At 38.9% G+C, this 15,912-nt stretch overlaps 2 protein-coding genes across 2 annotated transcripts in view; both read right to left on the bottom strand.

The window, feature by feature from the left end:
* The window catches only part of RARS2 (arginyl-tRNA synthetase 2, mitochondrial), a 55,058-nt gene that overhangs the window by 12,093 nt on the left and 27,053 nt on the right, over positions 1–15,912 (bottom strand). The window contains exons 7-9 of the mRNA XM_055330042.1: positions 15,209–15,292; positions 12,285–12,361; positions 274–432 (exon numbers count right to left, since the gene is read on the bottom strand). Coding sequence (XP_055186017.1) covers positions 274–432; positions 12,285–12,361; positions 15,209–15,292 — 320 coding nt within the window. The remainder of the gene's footprint in view (positions 1–273; positions 433–12,284; positions 12,362–15,208; positions 15,293–15,912) is intronic.
* On the bottom strand, positions 4,622–6,856 carry LOC129512623 (pyruvate kinase PKM-like). Its single transcript, XM_055330043.1, has one exon. The coding sequence runs from the start codon at positions 6,814–6,816 to the stop codon at positions 5,221–5,223; it is 1,596 nt and encodes a 531-aa protein (XP_055186018.1). The 5' UTR covers positions 6,817–6,856; the 3' UTR covers positions 4,622–5,220.

The raw sequence follows: 15,912 nt of genomic DNA on the forward strand, positions 1-15,912 counted from the left end.
GTCACAGAGAGAGAGAGAGAGAGAGAGAGAGAGGGGCAGAGACACAGGCAGAGGGAGAAGCAGGCTCCATGCACCGGGAGCCCGACGTGGGATCCGATCCCGGGTCTCCAGGATCGTGCCCTGGGCCAAAGGCAGGCGCTAAACCGCTGCGCCACCCAGGGATCCCTACAGAGCTTATTTAAAAAAAAAAAGAAGAAGAAGCAACTTCACTACTCAGTAGTACCAGTCAAGAGCTGCACCCCATCGCAGGAAAGCAGGAGAGTAGGTGGGCACCTTGTAAACCCGCACGTATTCTTCTATGCTCAGGTCCCGAAATTTCCGCCACAGTGCAAGTGCTTGTGTATCACCCAGTTCTAATCGCTGGAAGAACTCATGTGCTGATTTTGCTACATTTTTATCATCCGCTGCTTCTTTATTAACTTGTACATAAACCTAAAAGCACAACAGTACATTAAATGAGGTATGTTAGTCACTTAAGTTACCTTCAGGGGAAGAAAAATGAACCACAATCCTGAAAATATTTTTCCTTTTTTTTTTTAAGCTTTTACATTTGTTTTTATTTTATTTTTTATAAATTTATTTTTTATTGGTGTTCAATTTGCCAACATACGGAATAACACCCAGTGCTCATGCCATCAAATGCCCCCCTCAGTGCCCGTCATCCAGTCACCCCCATGCCCCGTCCACCACCTCCCTTTCTACCACCCCTAGTTCGTTTCCCAGAGTTAGGAGTTTCTCATGTTCTGTCTCCCTTTCTGATATTTCCCACTCATTTTTTCTCCTTTCCCATTTATTTCCTTTCACTATTTTTTATTTCATTTAAAGGACAGCCAACTGCCCTCATCATCAGAGTGTAACCTTTTTTTTTCTTTTTTTGCCATGAGCCCTTACTAAACCCTATAGACCCCTTCTTAAAACGTTTCCAAGTGCATAAAGTAAAATACATATGCTTATAAAGGGGGTAATACATTGGAATAGTTATCCAGCTATTATTTTTTTTTAAAGTGTGATGTAGTTAGTGGAAGAAAATGCCAAATTTCTGACAGAGGTTAGGGAAAATAAAATGTGTAATTTTTTCCCTTCCTTCCCAAGTTCACAGACTCTTAGGTTAAGAATGCTTAGGTTAGATTAAGCTAGCATTTCTTTCTTTCCTTCTTTTTTTAAACAAAAAGGGAAATTATTATTGCTGCAACTTCTCTGAGAAAAGGTCAAAGAAAGTAGAATGGTTCAATCTGGCTAAGAAAAAGCCAAAGATTGATCAAGCAGTTGTTTTAAAAAAGATTTTTAAAACTGTTTTTTAATCTGCAAAAGATCAATAAAATAGGTGATCCAGTAAGGCCTTTGCATAGTTAGCTTACTTACACTCCGACTTGGGCTCCTGAAAACTGTGTGGACCATTTACTTCTGGAGTGTTTTTGCATCATCTGTCTTGGCTGGTTTAGTTCTGTCCCTACTCAATGACAGTAATGGAGTTGGATGGCTTATTAAGGACTCTTCCAGTTCATAACTTCGTTAATAGTTTTCCAGTCTCCAAAATGCAAGGTTAATAAATGATGTTAAAACACTAACTTTGCACCTCAAGTAGTACTGAAGTTATTCATATAGGCTTTAAAGATTTTACTTCTAGTAGTGGACAAAGTGTCCAATTCTTGATTTCATGGTCTCAGGGTTTGAAATCAAGCCCTACCTCGGGCTCTGCCCTGGGTAGAGCCTGCTCAGGATTCTCTCTCTCCCTCTTTTTCCTCCGGCACCCTCACTCCCCACCCCACCACCAAAGACTTCTAAGTTGTAACTCACTTATAGGACAAAACATGAATGATAAATTTACTCTCCCCTAATTTTTTCCAGATAGCTATAAAAGTAGCATAAAAGTAATAAAAACTGGCAAATAAATTACCAGAGAAATATGAAGTATCTAAACTATTAAAGTAATATCAAAATATCAGTGGCAGATAAAGTGATTTTATTGCTGGAGAGTACACTGGAATAACTGTAATATGGCTTATACCCAGTAGATACTACCAGCAAAAGAACAGGGCATTAAACATCTACGTCATGGTCAAAATGTCTCACCTGTCATAAATGGCTTGTGCTAATTAGTGGAATGGCAGAATTTAATGAATAAATATTCCCCCCAAAGTTAAAACTATTTTTCCCCCTCTTTTAAAGCACATTGTGCAGAAGAGTTAATATAGCAGGCCTGAGATTGATCCTTAAAAATGTCCTGTTTGCAAGATTAGCCCTTGGTTGGCATCTGGGAACTTGGATTTGGGAAATGTTCCCACCAACCTGATAGCAATGGGTCACTGTGCTTAAACTATGGAAACAATACAGTTTATGCTAAATACTTGCTTTCCTTTTTGGAGTTTGGCATTTTAGTACAGAGGGTGCCCACACGATCAAACTCTAATAGAAACTTTGGGCATGAGCATCTGACGAACTTCCCTGGTGGACAATGTTTCGTGCATGTTGTCCCAGTTTGTTGAAGGAGGAACTACGTGTATCCTGTATGACTCCACGAGGAAAAGACTCTTGGAAGCTTGGACCCGGTTTTGACAAACTTTACCATATGTGCCTTTCCCTTTACTAATGTTGCTTTGCATCCTTTTGCTTTAATAAATCATAGCTCTGAGTACAACTATATGTGGAATCCTATGAGTCCTCTTAATGAGTTACCAAACCTGATGGTGGTCTCAGGAGACCCAACACACGTATCACAGAAAATTAATTTCCATGTACTCCTATGAAGTAAGTCCAGAATAAGTCAGAAACAAGATGATGATTTTGGTAAGATGTAGGAAAACAGTCACTGTAAGATAGTAGACAGACTTCTTAACTTTTGAATGACCTATCTCTCTATCCATTGACAACTGCTCAACAGAGCAGTTTATAGCAGCCTATAGGAGTAAATGCATACATAGGTCTCTAAATGTTTTGTGGTTCAAAATCTCTCTCTCTCACACACACCCACACCCACCCACCACACATGCACATTCACACAACATTTATAAGCCAACATACACAAAATATCCTTATTTTCAGCAAAGGCTTTTTTTTTTTTTAAATCTAGGACTCTAAACTCAAATAGCCAACATTTAAAAATCTAATATGCCTGTGAACTACTGATAAGAATATTTTTAGAAAAAATTTTACCAGAACTTTTTCCCTTTCTTAAAACCTACAATAAAAATAATTAAAACAAAATAAACAAAACCAAACACTTCCTAATATTTGAAGAATCTCAGCATTTCTGCAATTTATAGTTATAAATCAAACATTACTGAAAATCATCAACTGACACTATCAAGCAGAATACAAGAGCCTTAATTAGTACTTAACAATCTGCCTGTAAGTACAAAATATAAAACTGTAATTATTAACATTTATGACCATTTTAGGAAGGAAATGCATTTTCCTTCACAAAATAAATGTAATACTATGTATTATAGACAATTTTAAATTTAGTTATCACAAACTTCTTATGTTTAGAAAGTATGCATTTTGAAGACTTCCTTTTGAGGCTAGATCTAGACACAAAAGGAATAAAAAGGAAATTTTAAATTTAGATTTAATAAGAATGTGTCTTAAGCAAAATATTCTTGAGGATGGAAATAATTTTTCTTTTAGTTATCATAATGCAAAAGTGAGCTATATTTGTTACGGAATAAACTAAATGTTTAAGACTTCTTTAAGGGAATATTAACCCTTTCGTTATTTCTAGATGCTATTCCCAAAAAGCATATGACATTGCTTCTAATTTAATCAGGATAATTACAGTTAGCTCTTGAGATGATCTGTCTATATGTAAAGAAATAAGCGCAAAAAGTAAAAGCAGTATATATAATGCCCTCTTACTCTCTCTTAATCTCTAAATTTGATTCTAGAATACCATTAGCAAGAAGACACACTTTAATTCTTTGGTACAGGACTCTAACCCCAAGCCCCATTGCTTCTCCCCCACCCCAAGCCCCTACCCCCATCTCCAGGTGCAAATCCCAGGATCTCAGAATTACCCCTCAGTGGGTTATTTTTGTCTTAAAATAGAGAATAACTGCTAAGAATGTTTAGCATAACTTAAAAGACACTATTAACTGTATATTTGTCTTCTATCTTAAAATGCATTTAATTTTGATCTCATTTTTTAGATAAAACATAATGAATTCATGATTATAATTCAAACAAACAAACTCCTTGTTAGTTTAATGTTTCAAGTCTTGATCAGAAATTTCTTACAGAACTGCTGGTTGAGATGGATTTCTAATGATAAATATTAAAGAAATTTAAACAAATTAACATAGTTATAATTTAAAAAATCAATATATCAGTTAAGAATAAAATCAAAACTTGTTAGATAAAAAAATAACTTGAATTATCAAGTTTCTCATTAGTATATAATTACCAGCATATAGTTACTATTTTTCTGTCTACTCATTTTCTTTCAATATTGGAATCTCCTATTCTTATTCTTTATAATAATATCCATGATATCTTATCTCTTTATTCAAGGGTGATAATGATTAACTTCCTGAATAAATTAGTAATAGTACATAGTAATACATATTTCTCATACTGAAAAAAAGGTTTTGCACATCTTTTTTTTTTTTTTTTTTTTTTTTGGTGCTTCAACTGTTGTTTATTGACACACAGGTAGGCTCTATAGCAACAGGCCTGGAGGCAGCTGCAGGAGTGGGGGAAATGGAGGGTGGAGTGTTTGCCTGCAGCGACAGCTGAGCCTAGGAACAGAAGGGCAGGTGGGAGTGGGGGAGACAGAGGGGTGGAGAAGTGAGTAAGGGCCTGAGCCAGTGTAACTGGAACCACTGCCCTGGGCTGCGATTCTTGCCGGTGGTCTCTAGACCCGGCCAGGCCAGGGTTGGGAGTTCTCTGCGTATCCATTTTCTATAGGAACCGAATGGAGTACACAGAGGAGGAGAAGCAGGAGCTGCTGCCCTCCGTGTTAAAGCTCTGGGGCTTCCAGTCCTGCACCCTTCCCTTGTCCGTTGCTGGGGTGAGGTCACCTGATGTGCAGCCCAGCTCTGGGCCACCTGCACTGAACAGGGTCCTAAAAAAGTCATGTTTTACAGAGGCATTCATCTTCCCTGGCATCCCAGCCCACCAGTGCCACATGACAACCCCCAAGTGAGCACTACAAGCATTGCTGGCCTAATGGATGGGTTGGGGAAGGGGGTGGGACAGGGGCTGGAGGAGGGACTCTGGGGCCCGTCACGGCACAGGCACCACACGCATGGTATTGGTGAAGCCGGAGCCAGGGCGCCACCCGGTCAGCACAATGACCACATCTCCCTTCTTGAAGAAGCCTCGGGCCTTGCCAACATTCATGGCCAAGTTCACCCGGAGGTCCACGTCCTCAGCCCAGGCCTCCTGCACTGGGTCCTTACACACCACAGGGAAGATGCCGCGGTACAGGTGGGCCTGGCGAGCAGTCTGGTGGTTCCGGGTCACAGCGATGATCGGGGCACGGGGGCGGTATCTAGCTACCTGGTGAGCGGACCTGCCAGACTTGGTGAGCACGATTATGGCCCCGCTGCAACACTTGAAGGAGGCCTCCACGGCGCCCACGGCGGCGGCTTCTGTGGGGTCGCTGGTAATGGGCGCCAGGTGGCGGAGTTCCTCAAATAATTGCAAGTGGTAGATGGCGGCCTCTGCCTCACGGGCAATCAGGTGCTGCATACGAACAGCCTCCAGGGGGTAATCCCCTTTGGCGGTCTCTCCAGACAGCATGATGCAGTCAGCTCCATCCAGCACTGCATTGGCCACATCACTGCCCTCAGCCCGGGTGGGACGGGGCTTCTTGATCATGCTCTCCAGCATCTGCGTCGCACAGATGACAGGCTTGCCCGCTCGGTTGCACCGCCCAATCATCATCTTCTGAGCAAGGAAGACCTTCTCTGCAGGAATCTCAATGCCTAGATCACCTCGAGCCACCATGATGCCATCGCTGGCTTCCAGGATCTCATCAAACCTCCGAACTCCCTCATGATTCTCAATTTTGCTGATTATCTTGATGTTCTTCCCTTTCTCTCCCAGGACCTTCCTGACCTCATGGACATCAGCCGCCTTGCGGATGAAAGACGCAAACACCATATCTATGTCCTGCTCCACCCCGAATTTCAGATCCTGGATGTCCTTCTCTGACACAGCAGGCAGGTCCACAGCAGCCCCGGGGAGTTTCACACCCTTCTTGCTCCCCAAGGAGCCACCGTTCTCCACCTCCGTCACCAGGAAGTCAGCACCTTTCTGCTTCACCTGCAGAGAAATAAGCCCATCGTCCACGTAGATCTTGCTGCCCACTTCCACCACCTTGCAGATGTTCTTGTAGTCCAGCCACAGGATGTTCTCGTCACATTTTTCCATGTAGGCATTGTCCTGGGTGATCTTGAGAGTGGCTCCTTTCTTCAGCTCTACCTCTGCAGTCCCGCTGCCTTTGATGAGGCCAGTTCGGATCTCAGGGCCTTTGGTTTCCAGGGCCACAGCCACTGGCCGGTAGAGGATGAGGTCAGAAGTGAAGCTTTCTGTGGCTGCACGCACGTTCTTGATGGTCTCTGTGTGGTACTCGTGAGTTCCATGAGAGAAGTTCAGACGAGCCACATTCATTCCAGACTTAATCATCTCCTTCAACGTCTCCACCGATCGGGAAGCTGGTCCAATGGTACAGATGATGCCAGTGTTCCGGGCCGTGATGGGCGGGGAGTCGATGTCCAGGCGGCACATGTGTTCCAAGAACGTGTCAGCCATGGCCGCGTGCAGCTGCTGGGTCTGAATGAAGGCGGTCCCGACATCACTATGGGGCTTTGACATGGCTGCTGAGGTCCTCCGGCGCGGTCCGGCTCGAGCTGCGCTGCGCACGCTGGCGACGCGGCACTGCTGTGCCGGTTTTGCACATCTTAATGGGGTGTGATAATCACTGAGCTATTAACGTGTACTCTGGCCCTGATCAGTATTCCCATCCTTGTTCTAAGAATACTCAGAGGACAATGGAGTGTCCCTTTTAGTTATCATAATGCAGAAGTGAGCTATATTTAGTAACCCTCAAGAGTAAGAGTTAGGGAGAAAGACTAGTGGCTTTGGGGAAGATGGTCAAGAACAATGGTAAAACAGAAAAGCTGCCAGGAGAGAGGGAAGGAGAATTGCCTAATTTGAGGAGGAGATGGAAACATTCCCAGGAAAAACAAAAGCTGGGTAGTCGCTAGTGTGGCAGAGGGCCCTCTGAGGGAAATGGTTTGCGGTATCTCCACATAGGGAGACTGATCCCTAGGCCTATGGAACTGGGCCACACCAAGGATCTCCCAGGTGAAGTTGATCCATACAAGCAGAGGTGGGTTGCCCCCAGGTCATTATGTAGTCTTAGATACTGGGCACATCAGTCAAGACCAACGTGGACTGATGCTAAGAAGAAGCCTCCATGCCCCATCCTGAGATGCACATAAGAGTCTGGGGAACTCTGTGTGATTTAGGAGATGAGAAATCTTTAACAATGACTTAAGATGACCCTTAAAATCACCCTCAAGGGGCACCTGGGTGGCTCAGTAGGTTAAGCATCTGCCTCCGGCTTAGGTCATGATCTCAGCATTCTAGGATCGAGCACCACGTCAGGCTCAGAGAGGAACCTGGTTCTCCTATTCCTCCCTGCTCATGCTATCTCTGTAGCTATCTCTCAAATAAATGAAATCTTAAACAACCAAAAACCACTCTCGAAAATATGGCTGGGTTCAGATTTAATTAGGCTTATAATTTAACAGCTATTTCTTGCATATATATTATGCATATATATTATAAAGAGTAAAAAAAAAAGAGTAAAATAATAAACTAAGGCTAACAGTCCCTTCATCTGAAGAAAAGTAATGTGATCTAACCAAGAAAGAACTCTTGAATTCAAGTTTTTATAAAATAAAAATTTCTAACTGCATAATAATCCCATATATGTCTAGAATTGATTTAGTTTTGAATTATTTTCTTAAGTTTGAGAAATTTTTTGAGATTTTAAAAACATTTTAAAAAACGAGAGCAGCTAAATATTATCACTCATGAATCTGGTGCTTTGATCTTGTTCTATATTCTACTTGCCTTTTTTTTTGTTTGTTTTTTGCTACTGATCTAAGGAAACTCAGAGTCAAATCTCTAATATACTGTTACCTAGTTGGTTAACCTAGGTAACAAAGTATTCTCTAATTTCCTATGTCTTTTTATAAATTCCTATCACTGTAATGATCTCAAATCATTTTAGAAAGGGCAAAAATAATAAATACTTTTGAGGTCATTATGAACTTAAGAGAAAATTTATATTATTTGTGTTAATATATCACATTACCTTTATAAATGCCAGTTAGGGTATAATGCTAATGCATACTTTATTGGCATAATATTTATCTCTGTGAGAGACTGCTCATATTTCAGAGGCATTTCTATGATTATCAAAATTCATCACTAAGCAACATGCAATGAGCCAAGTTCTAAAATCTCCAAAAAAAAAAAAAAAAAGACTGGATTATACATTCTTAAAACAGTGTTAGATGTTATCAAGGTCCATTCAAGTACCTTTATTTTATTTTTCTTTAAAGAGAGAGAGGGAGAGAGAAGCAGAAGGAGAAATCTTAAGCAGGCTCCACACCCAGTAGAACCTAATGCAGGGCTCGAACTCACAACCCTGAGATCATGACCTGAGCTGAAATCAAGAGTTGTATGCCTTTTTTTTTTTTAAGAGTTGTATGCTTAACCAACTGAGCTACCCAGGCCCCGAGGTCCATTTAAGTAGTTTAAACCTAGGAGAAACTCAAATTACTTTTAAAAATTATCATTAAAACAAGTAAAAAAGTAAATGATGACGACACCCATATATTCGGGATTTAGATTTAAAACTTAAGTTTTTACCATAAGAAATTTCCTTTTGATATAAGTGAAAAGGCTTTCTTTTTTTTTTTTAATTTTTATTTATTTATGATAGTTACACAGAGAGAGAGAGAGAGAGAGAGAGGCAGAGACACAGGCAGAGGGAGAAGCAGGCTCCATGCACCGGGAGCCCGACGCGGGATTCGATCCCGGCTCTTCAGGATCGTGCCCTGGGCCAAAGGCAGGCGCCAAACCGCTGCGCCACCCAGGGATCCCGTGAAAAGGCTTTCTGATACATGTTCCAAAGGTTACTACATATGTTTTCTTTGAACCAATACTGTGAATTCTAAACAGCAAATATATTAGTTATTTAACTCATTAGCTAATTCAGGGCGATGAACCATTCATTATAAAACCATGTTCTCCGTTTTATGTAAACAAATTAAAGCAACTAAATAAAAGGTTTTAAATGATGACCAACAAAAGCTCCAAGTCCACACACAACACACCCAAACATCATAGGAAAAGAATGACTATAGGTACATAGAAAAACCAGTAATAAAGCAAAGCACAAAAATGGAATGCAGTAGAGAAATGACTGTAGTGTCAAATATTTTCATCACAGAAAAGAAATACTAAAACTATCCTATATCTTCCATATACAAAAACTGAGAAACTGAAATGGGGGATGCTGATTGTGGTGCCATTCAGAAGGAGGCAGGCCACAAACTGCTACTGAATGGCCAGAGCCAAATTCAAAACAGATACCCTGGAAAGTTGAAACTGTGACAAAGGTAAACTACCAATTGTGTTCCTGGTATAGCAATTTGAGGGTGAAAAAAAGGGAAAATGTTATGTAAGTAATTACAACCAATGGCAATGAATGGTCAGAAAGGCATTCTGCAATGCCAGTGGAGGGCAGGGAAGTGCAGTGAACACTTGGCAGCCAGATTACCTGTGCTGGAATCCTGGGTCTGGCCCTTGGGTTCTTCAACAGTAGACTGCATGATGAAGTTTGATTCTGAGAAATGGTAACTTGTGTATCCTACAATAGTTAAGTTCTTCCCTGGAGCTATACGATAGGTTTTATATCACACAACTTAAATGGAAGATATAGAAAGGGACAAAAAGAACTATAAGATCAAATTCATTAAAAATTTAAGACAAGGCATGGTGTTTGGGGCTGGCAATAAAAGATTAGGAAAATATGGTCCTGCCTCTCAAAAAGCTTACAACTACAATTTGACAAGGGGAAAACCAGGGGTCCAACCAAAGTACAGGTTTTCTTTCAGGAACAGGATAAAATAATTTATTAATACGTGCCTAAAGTTAAAAAAAAAAAGGAAAAACATTTCTCATTTATGCTTTCAACACATTTTTGGTTAAAAGTAATCCACAATGTCAACTATAATTTTATTTTATTATTTTTTAAAGATTTTATTTATTCATTAGAGAGAGAGAGAGAGAGAGAGAGAGAGAAAGAGGCAGAGACATAGGCAGAGGGAGAAGCAGGCTCCACACAGGGAGCCTGATGTGAGACTCAACTCCAGGATCACGCCCTGAGACGAAAGCAGAGCTTAACCGCTGAGCCATCCAGGTGTCCCGAAAAGTATAATTTTAAAATGTTAAACTAGATCTGTAAAAATTAGCAGAAAGATTAAAAAAACCTGGAGACTGCCACTTTAGATTCTGGGTTGTTTTTTTGTTTTTTTTCTGTCTTGCAAAGGAAGTTCTGTGGAGGAGAGCCAGTGAGCGCCCTACTAGATTTCTAACTTTTATTACAAACAGCAAGGTGGGTATATTTGACTTGCTTTATTTTGTTTATAAATGCTACTTCTCTATGAAGCTTTTAGGCAAAAAGAACACTCAATGAAAGCAATGCCATTGTTCCTTGAGGTTTCAGTTATTCATAGAACTACCCTAGCCCTTGTTCCTTCCTTATGTGCATCCATCAATTAACAACCTCTATATAGATATGCAATCTCCCACTTTTTATGAGTCTCAAAAGCCTGAAGATTTATATTACATTGAATAGAAAGAAACATACATTTACATTTCTATGAAGTTTGAGAACAGACCTTATTAAAATATTTAAAATATTACAAGCAACAAAAAGTATTTTCAGGATTAAATAAAATATTTGAGGAGGGGTGGGAGAAAGGGGAGAATAGGAACTCTCATATAAAATTCTAAAAATTTAGTTCTCTAAATTCTTAAAAATGGTCTCCCAATGACACAAGGTCTCCAAGCAGGTATTTGTATTTGTATTTTTCTGTGCCATGTGTTGTCTCTGTGGGCCTGGAGCTGAAGAAAGGTGCACTAAACTTGTAGTAAAAAATACTTGCCATTATTCCAAGTTTTAAAAAGATAATAACAATAAAAATTCCAGGCACTAAGGTGGCATGCTTTACTTATAGACAACTATAAAGAATTATTAATTCTGAAACTCTTGCCTATCAATAAAACTCGATGGAAAAGAGAAAAAAAAATCCTTTGGTTAATATTCTAAATCAAAATGTAGGCATTAAAAGTGCAGTGCAGGCCTAGACTCAGGAGGAAATTACAAACCCTTAAAGGTCTTTAAGAATTACAATGTGATTTTTGTCAAACTTAACTACGATGCCGATGCCGTAGGAGAAAAATCATTTAACAGAAAGAAAAATGATGAAGCATTCTTGGTAGTGTTGGCTGGAGAAGTAAAGCACTATTTTGCTAAGTGTTCTTCCCCACATAGATCTAATACCTTTAGTTGATCCCAGATAAGTCACCATTAGGGCTGATGTCGTATTGGTGTTTCTTCTTGTGAAGCCCAGAAACAGCAAAGATAACAACTTAGGACAATGAAAAGGAAACACACACCTGGAGATTAGCTGGACAGGAAGACCTTTACTAATGAATTCCAGGAAAAACTGAGGACAGAGAATCAAAAACCTAAGGACTAAATGAGGCAGAATAGGAAGGAGTTCACACTAAGCAAAAGCCAGGAAAAGGAGCCAAAAGACAGAAATGGAAAAAAGCACACACAAATTCACAGAAACACATGTACCTTCCCCCACATTAGAACAAGAGCAAAAAAGTATACACTCATGTTTTTCAAGTCTAAATGAATTACTGCCATGAAGACAGCTGCAGTAACATAGCAAATGACAAAAAAATTTGAGAAATTTGTGTTGAATCAGTTATCTTATGTGTTTATTCTAAGACAACTCTACCTAGAGAAATACTGTCCCACATCAACTAAAACAGAAATAAAAGAAACACTTGGTTATGAAAACCAAAAAAACTCCCTAGTAAACTAAAAGCAACATTTTAAATTGTTTTAGTTCCTTGTTTTAAGATCATTTTTTAAAACCTCTGGGATTAAGAATTAATCCAAGCTGCATAGTCCTATGAAAAAAATAAATTGAAGCATTTTCTACTATTGTTTCTTGCCAACTTACTTCAAAGAGATGTTGTAAAGGACTGGATTGAAGTTTTTCTTCATAGCCAAACAGTTGGAAGCCAGTTCCCAGAAGACCTATCACAATAATCAATAAATGAAAAAATTATAAAATGAAACAGCAGAGAACAGTCATGGCAAGGGAACAGGTATAGTTGTATCAAAGATCAAGCTCTCATAATTATGTGTCCTGAGATCACTGCAAACACATGCTATCTATCATCTGCTATCCCATAAACTCAAGTAAGTTAGTTCAATGTACTGAATCACAGGGATGCCTGGGTGGCCCGGAGGTTTAGCATCTGCCTTTAGCTCAGGGCATGATCCTGGAGTCCCAGGATCGAGTTCCACATCAGGCTCCCAGCATGGAGCCTGCTTCTCCTCCTTCTGTCTGTGTCTCTGCCCTTCTCTTGCTGTGTCTCTCATGAATAAATAAATCTTTAAAAAAATGTACTGAATCACAAATTCACTATATTGAATAGATCACTACAATTAACTTCACAGACACCAATAGACTATGAACTCATAAAAGGCAGGGTCTAGGACCAACTTGGTCTTGGTACTCACAGTGCCCAACACTTCCCTGGCAGACATAATAAGCATAATAAAACAGCTATCCTGGGGAAGGAAATCATAATGCTGCACACTGGATGCTTAAAATTTGTGAAAACAAACTGATGGGAGGTAATTTCAAAACTTTCTTTTTAAACTTGTAGATGTTAAAATAAAACAAAGATAGAAATTAGCTTGGTGTTATAATACTAGTTCTTAAACAAATAACTGAAGGAAAACAATAAAAGATAAAACTCAAAAATACCTGATTACCTTTCCCATTCAAGGTGACCAAGTAACAAAATTCTTTTATCTGGCTCACATATTTGTTTTTTATTTGTCAATGATTTTTTTTTTTTTTGTCTTTGGTGATAAGTTCAGCATTCAGGGGATATTGTTAATTTGAACCTTAATTTAAAAAAAAATAATTGAGGTAATAAACTGTATTTATATTCTTAAGATACTTTTGCTAAAAGATGATCACAATTTCAGTTTGAAAGGATATATGCAGCCTGGGGCCAAGAGCAATAAAAGGTGGTTTAACTATTTTAAAAACCAATCTGTTTCTATAACTGTATCAATTACTAAGCTTCAGATTTAAAGGAGCTATTGTCAGGGGGCCTTGCACAGGTATATTTTTCTATAGAGGCTCAGCAAAAAGTGGGATGCTACTGAACATGAAGATGTAAAATATTTTGGAGCTTTAGATAGAACTAAGGATGACTGAAAAATGTATCAGATCTATTTATTTTAAGCAAAAGCAAATGTGATTATGATTCAGGGTCTCAGGAGCAGGATGTGGAAAGATGCCCAAAGTGTCTAAAAAAATGGAAATAGGAAAAGTAAAGGCTATTTGAATGTCCATTTAAAATTCAACCTAATATATTTTCAAAAACTAATTTTATGCTTGGAAACTATCTGCCAACTTTCAATAGGAGATAGCGGAAACAGCCAAAATTAAAACTCTTCAACAATGATGGTTATAATGGAAATGGTGACAGTTCATTAACCATAGCAGTCCTTTAGAGAAAACACTGCAATAATAAAATCCTGTGTCTATAATTAAAGAATACCATAATCACCATATTTGCTAATGCCTGTGAAATGCACAAATTGGTTAAACTAATGTAAAGTGGATGCCACCTATTAAATCTGACTGTTGAGCCTATGGCCTAAATCTCTGACTACCAGCAGTCATGTACTGCAGGTGGATCTTTAAAATGCAGGGCATGTTTTCTGATTCCTCCACAGTGAATGGTAATGGCACTGATAATTGGTTCAAGTTCTACCCTTTTCGGAGTCTAAAAGAGATTTTTATTAAATGAAATGAAAGAGGTCATGATAAATCTGTCTTTTGGAAACTGATTTCATTTCACTAGATATGATAGAACATAATAGTATCAGTGAATTTTAGAACTGGCAGTGCATGCTGTACTTTATTGAAGCTTTAAAATACTAACTAGCCTTTCTTTTGGATTAGTACTGTAAAGTACTTCCCAGGACAGATTCATTTATCACTCCCGTGCTTCTTTGGTGCCAAGCACTATGGACACAAAAATAATTAAGACACAATCCATAACTTTAAGGAACATATCACCTAGCAGGGGAGAGAAGCAAACAAATAAGAACAGATTTACAACAAGCCTATTTGAGTAGAGTTGGAAACTAGGAACATAGTAATGTGAGATGTGGGCAAGGGTCTGTCTGTGTGACACTAGGCTGGATCTTAACATACACACAGTAGTTGCCAGAGGTTTTTAAAAGCTTGCATTTCACAAGCTAACAGGACTTCACTACCTTAGCAACTTCATTTTATCTTGCCCTTCCTTGATTTCTGGTGTATTGTGAAGTAATTATGGTTCTGAGTTTATGGCACTCAACTGTTTGAATCTTACTCTTCTCTTCCTCTCTTTTCTTTCTGATGCCCTGCTACCGTACAATTTTAGAGGGAGCCAAAGTATTCCACTTTCTTTTTCCTCTATGCCACTGGCTCAGGGTATAACAAATCATCCTCCATGTATTATGGCCCAGGGAGGCTGGACTTCACTTGTTTTAAAGATAGCAGGGCTGTAGTTGAGAAGGGTATATATAGCTAGACTCATTTCTTCCCTCGTATACTCACTTCTGCATTTGACAAATATAAGCTACTTTTCTTTAATAAAACCACTAAAGCCTGTATTTATCAGGTATTGCTCTGAATTTTGTGGTGAGAATTACTCTAACAAATGAATACAAGATTTGTGCAAAAGACCATTGGGGGAAAAAAAGATAGGAGGCACTACTGTATCCACTGGATTCTGCAATATCAAATGACATATTAAAAGAAACTAAACTTAAAAGTGAAATGAAAGATCAAATCTCAAACTTACTTACCAAACTGCATGCCCCAATCTCCAAGGTAATTTATTCTGGTAACTTGATGTCCTAAAGCTTCTTTGAGATTTGCTATAAAATTTCCTAGTAATCAATAAAATAAACTGTTTCTCACTCTTGTTATCCATTTTGGCATAAAAACCATGTGCTTCTCTATTACCAAAGCATTACACAGAAATTTTTTTTTTCACAAAATTTACCAACTCAATTATTTTTTACTAAAATATTCATTATTGTGTTTTCATCTACATTATGGAAAGGGAGTAGAGGATTATTTGGGGGCAGTTATTCCAAAGAATCTCACAATTTTCACAAGAACAGAATTTTCAGCAACATCAATGGGAATTGGGAACATGTTAGAATAACTGCAATTCCAAAGATAGAAAATAACAGAATCTTAGTAATCTACAAGAAATAACTTGATTATCCCCTAAAGAACCTGAGCCACACTGGTGTTTTTTTCTTAATAGTCCACTCTCCCTTCTTTCAGTCACTGAAGTCCATCTCCTCATGCCTGCTCTCAAAGAGCACATGGTAGTCCAAGAACCTCATCTTCCTCTACTGCTGACACTGGTTTTATAGTCACCATCTACTCCACTCTCTTAAGTGTGCTCTTGTCTGTTGCAGAGGCTGGAAATCTAAAAATTACATTTCTCAGAATCTCCTGCAGTTAAGGTTTCAGAAGTTATTTATGTTTTGGCATC

The sequence above is a fragment of the Nyctereutes procyonoides genome, unplaced genomic scaffold (assembly GCF_905146905.1).
Source record: "Nyctereutes procyonoides isolate TBG_1078 unplaced genomic scaffold, NYPRO_anot_genome, whole genome shotgun sequence".
In the NCBI taxonomy this organism is placed as follows: domain Eukaryota; kingdom Metazoa; phylum Chordata; class Mammalia; order Carnivora; family Canidae; genus Nyctereutes; species Nyctereutes procyonoides.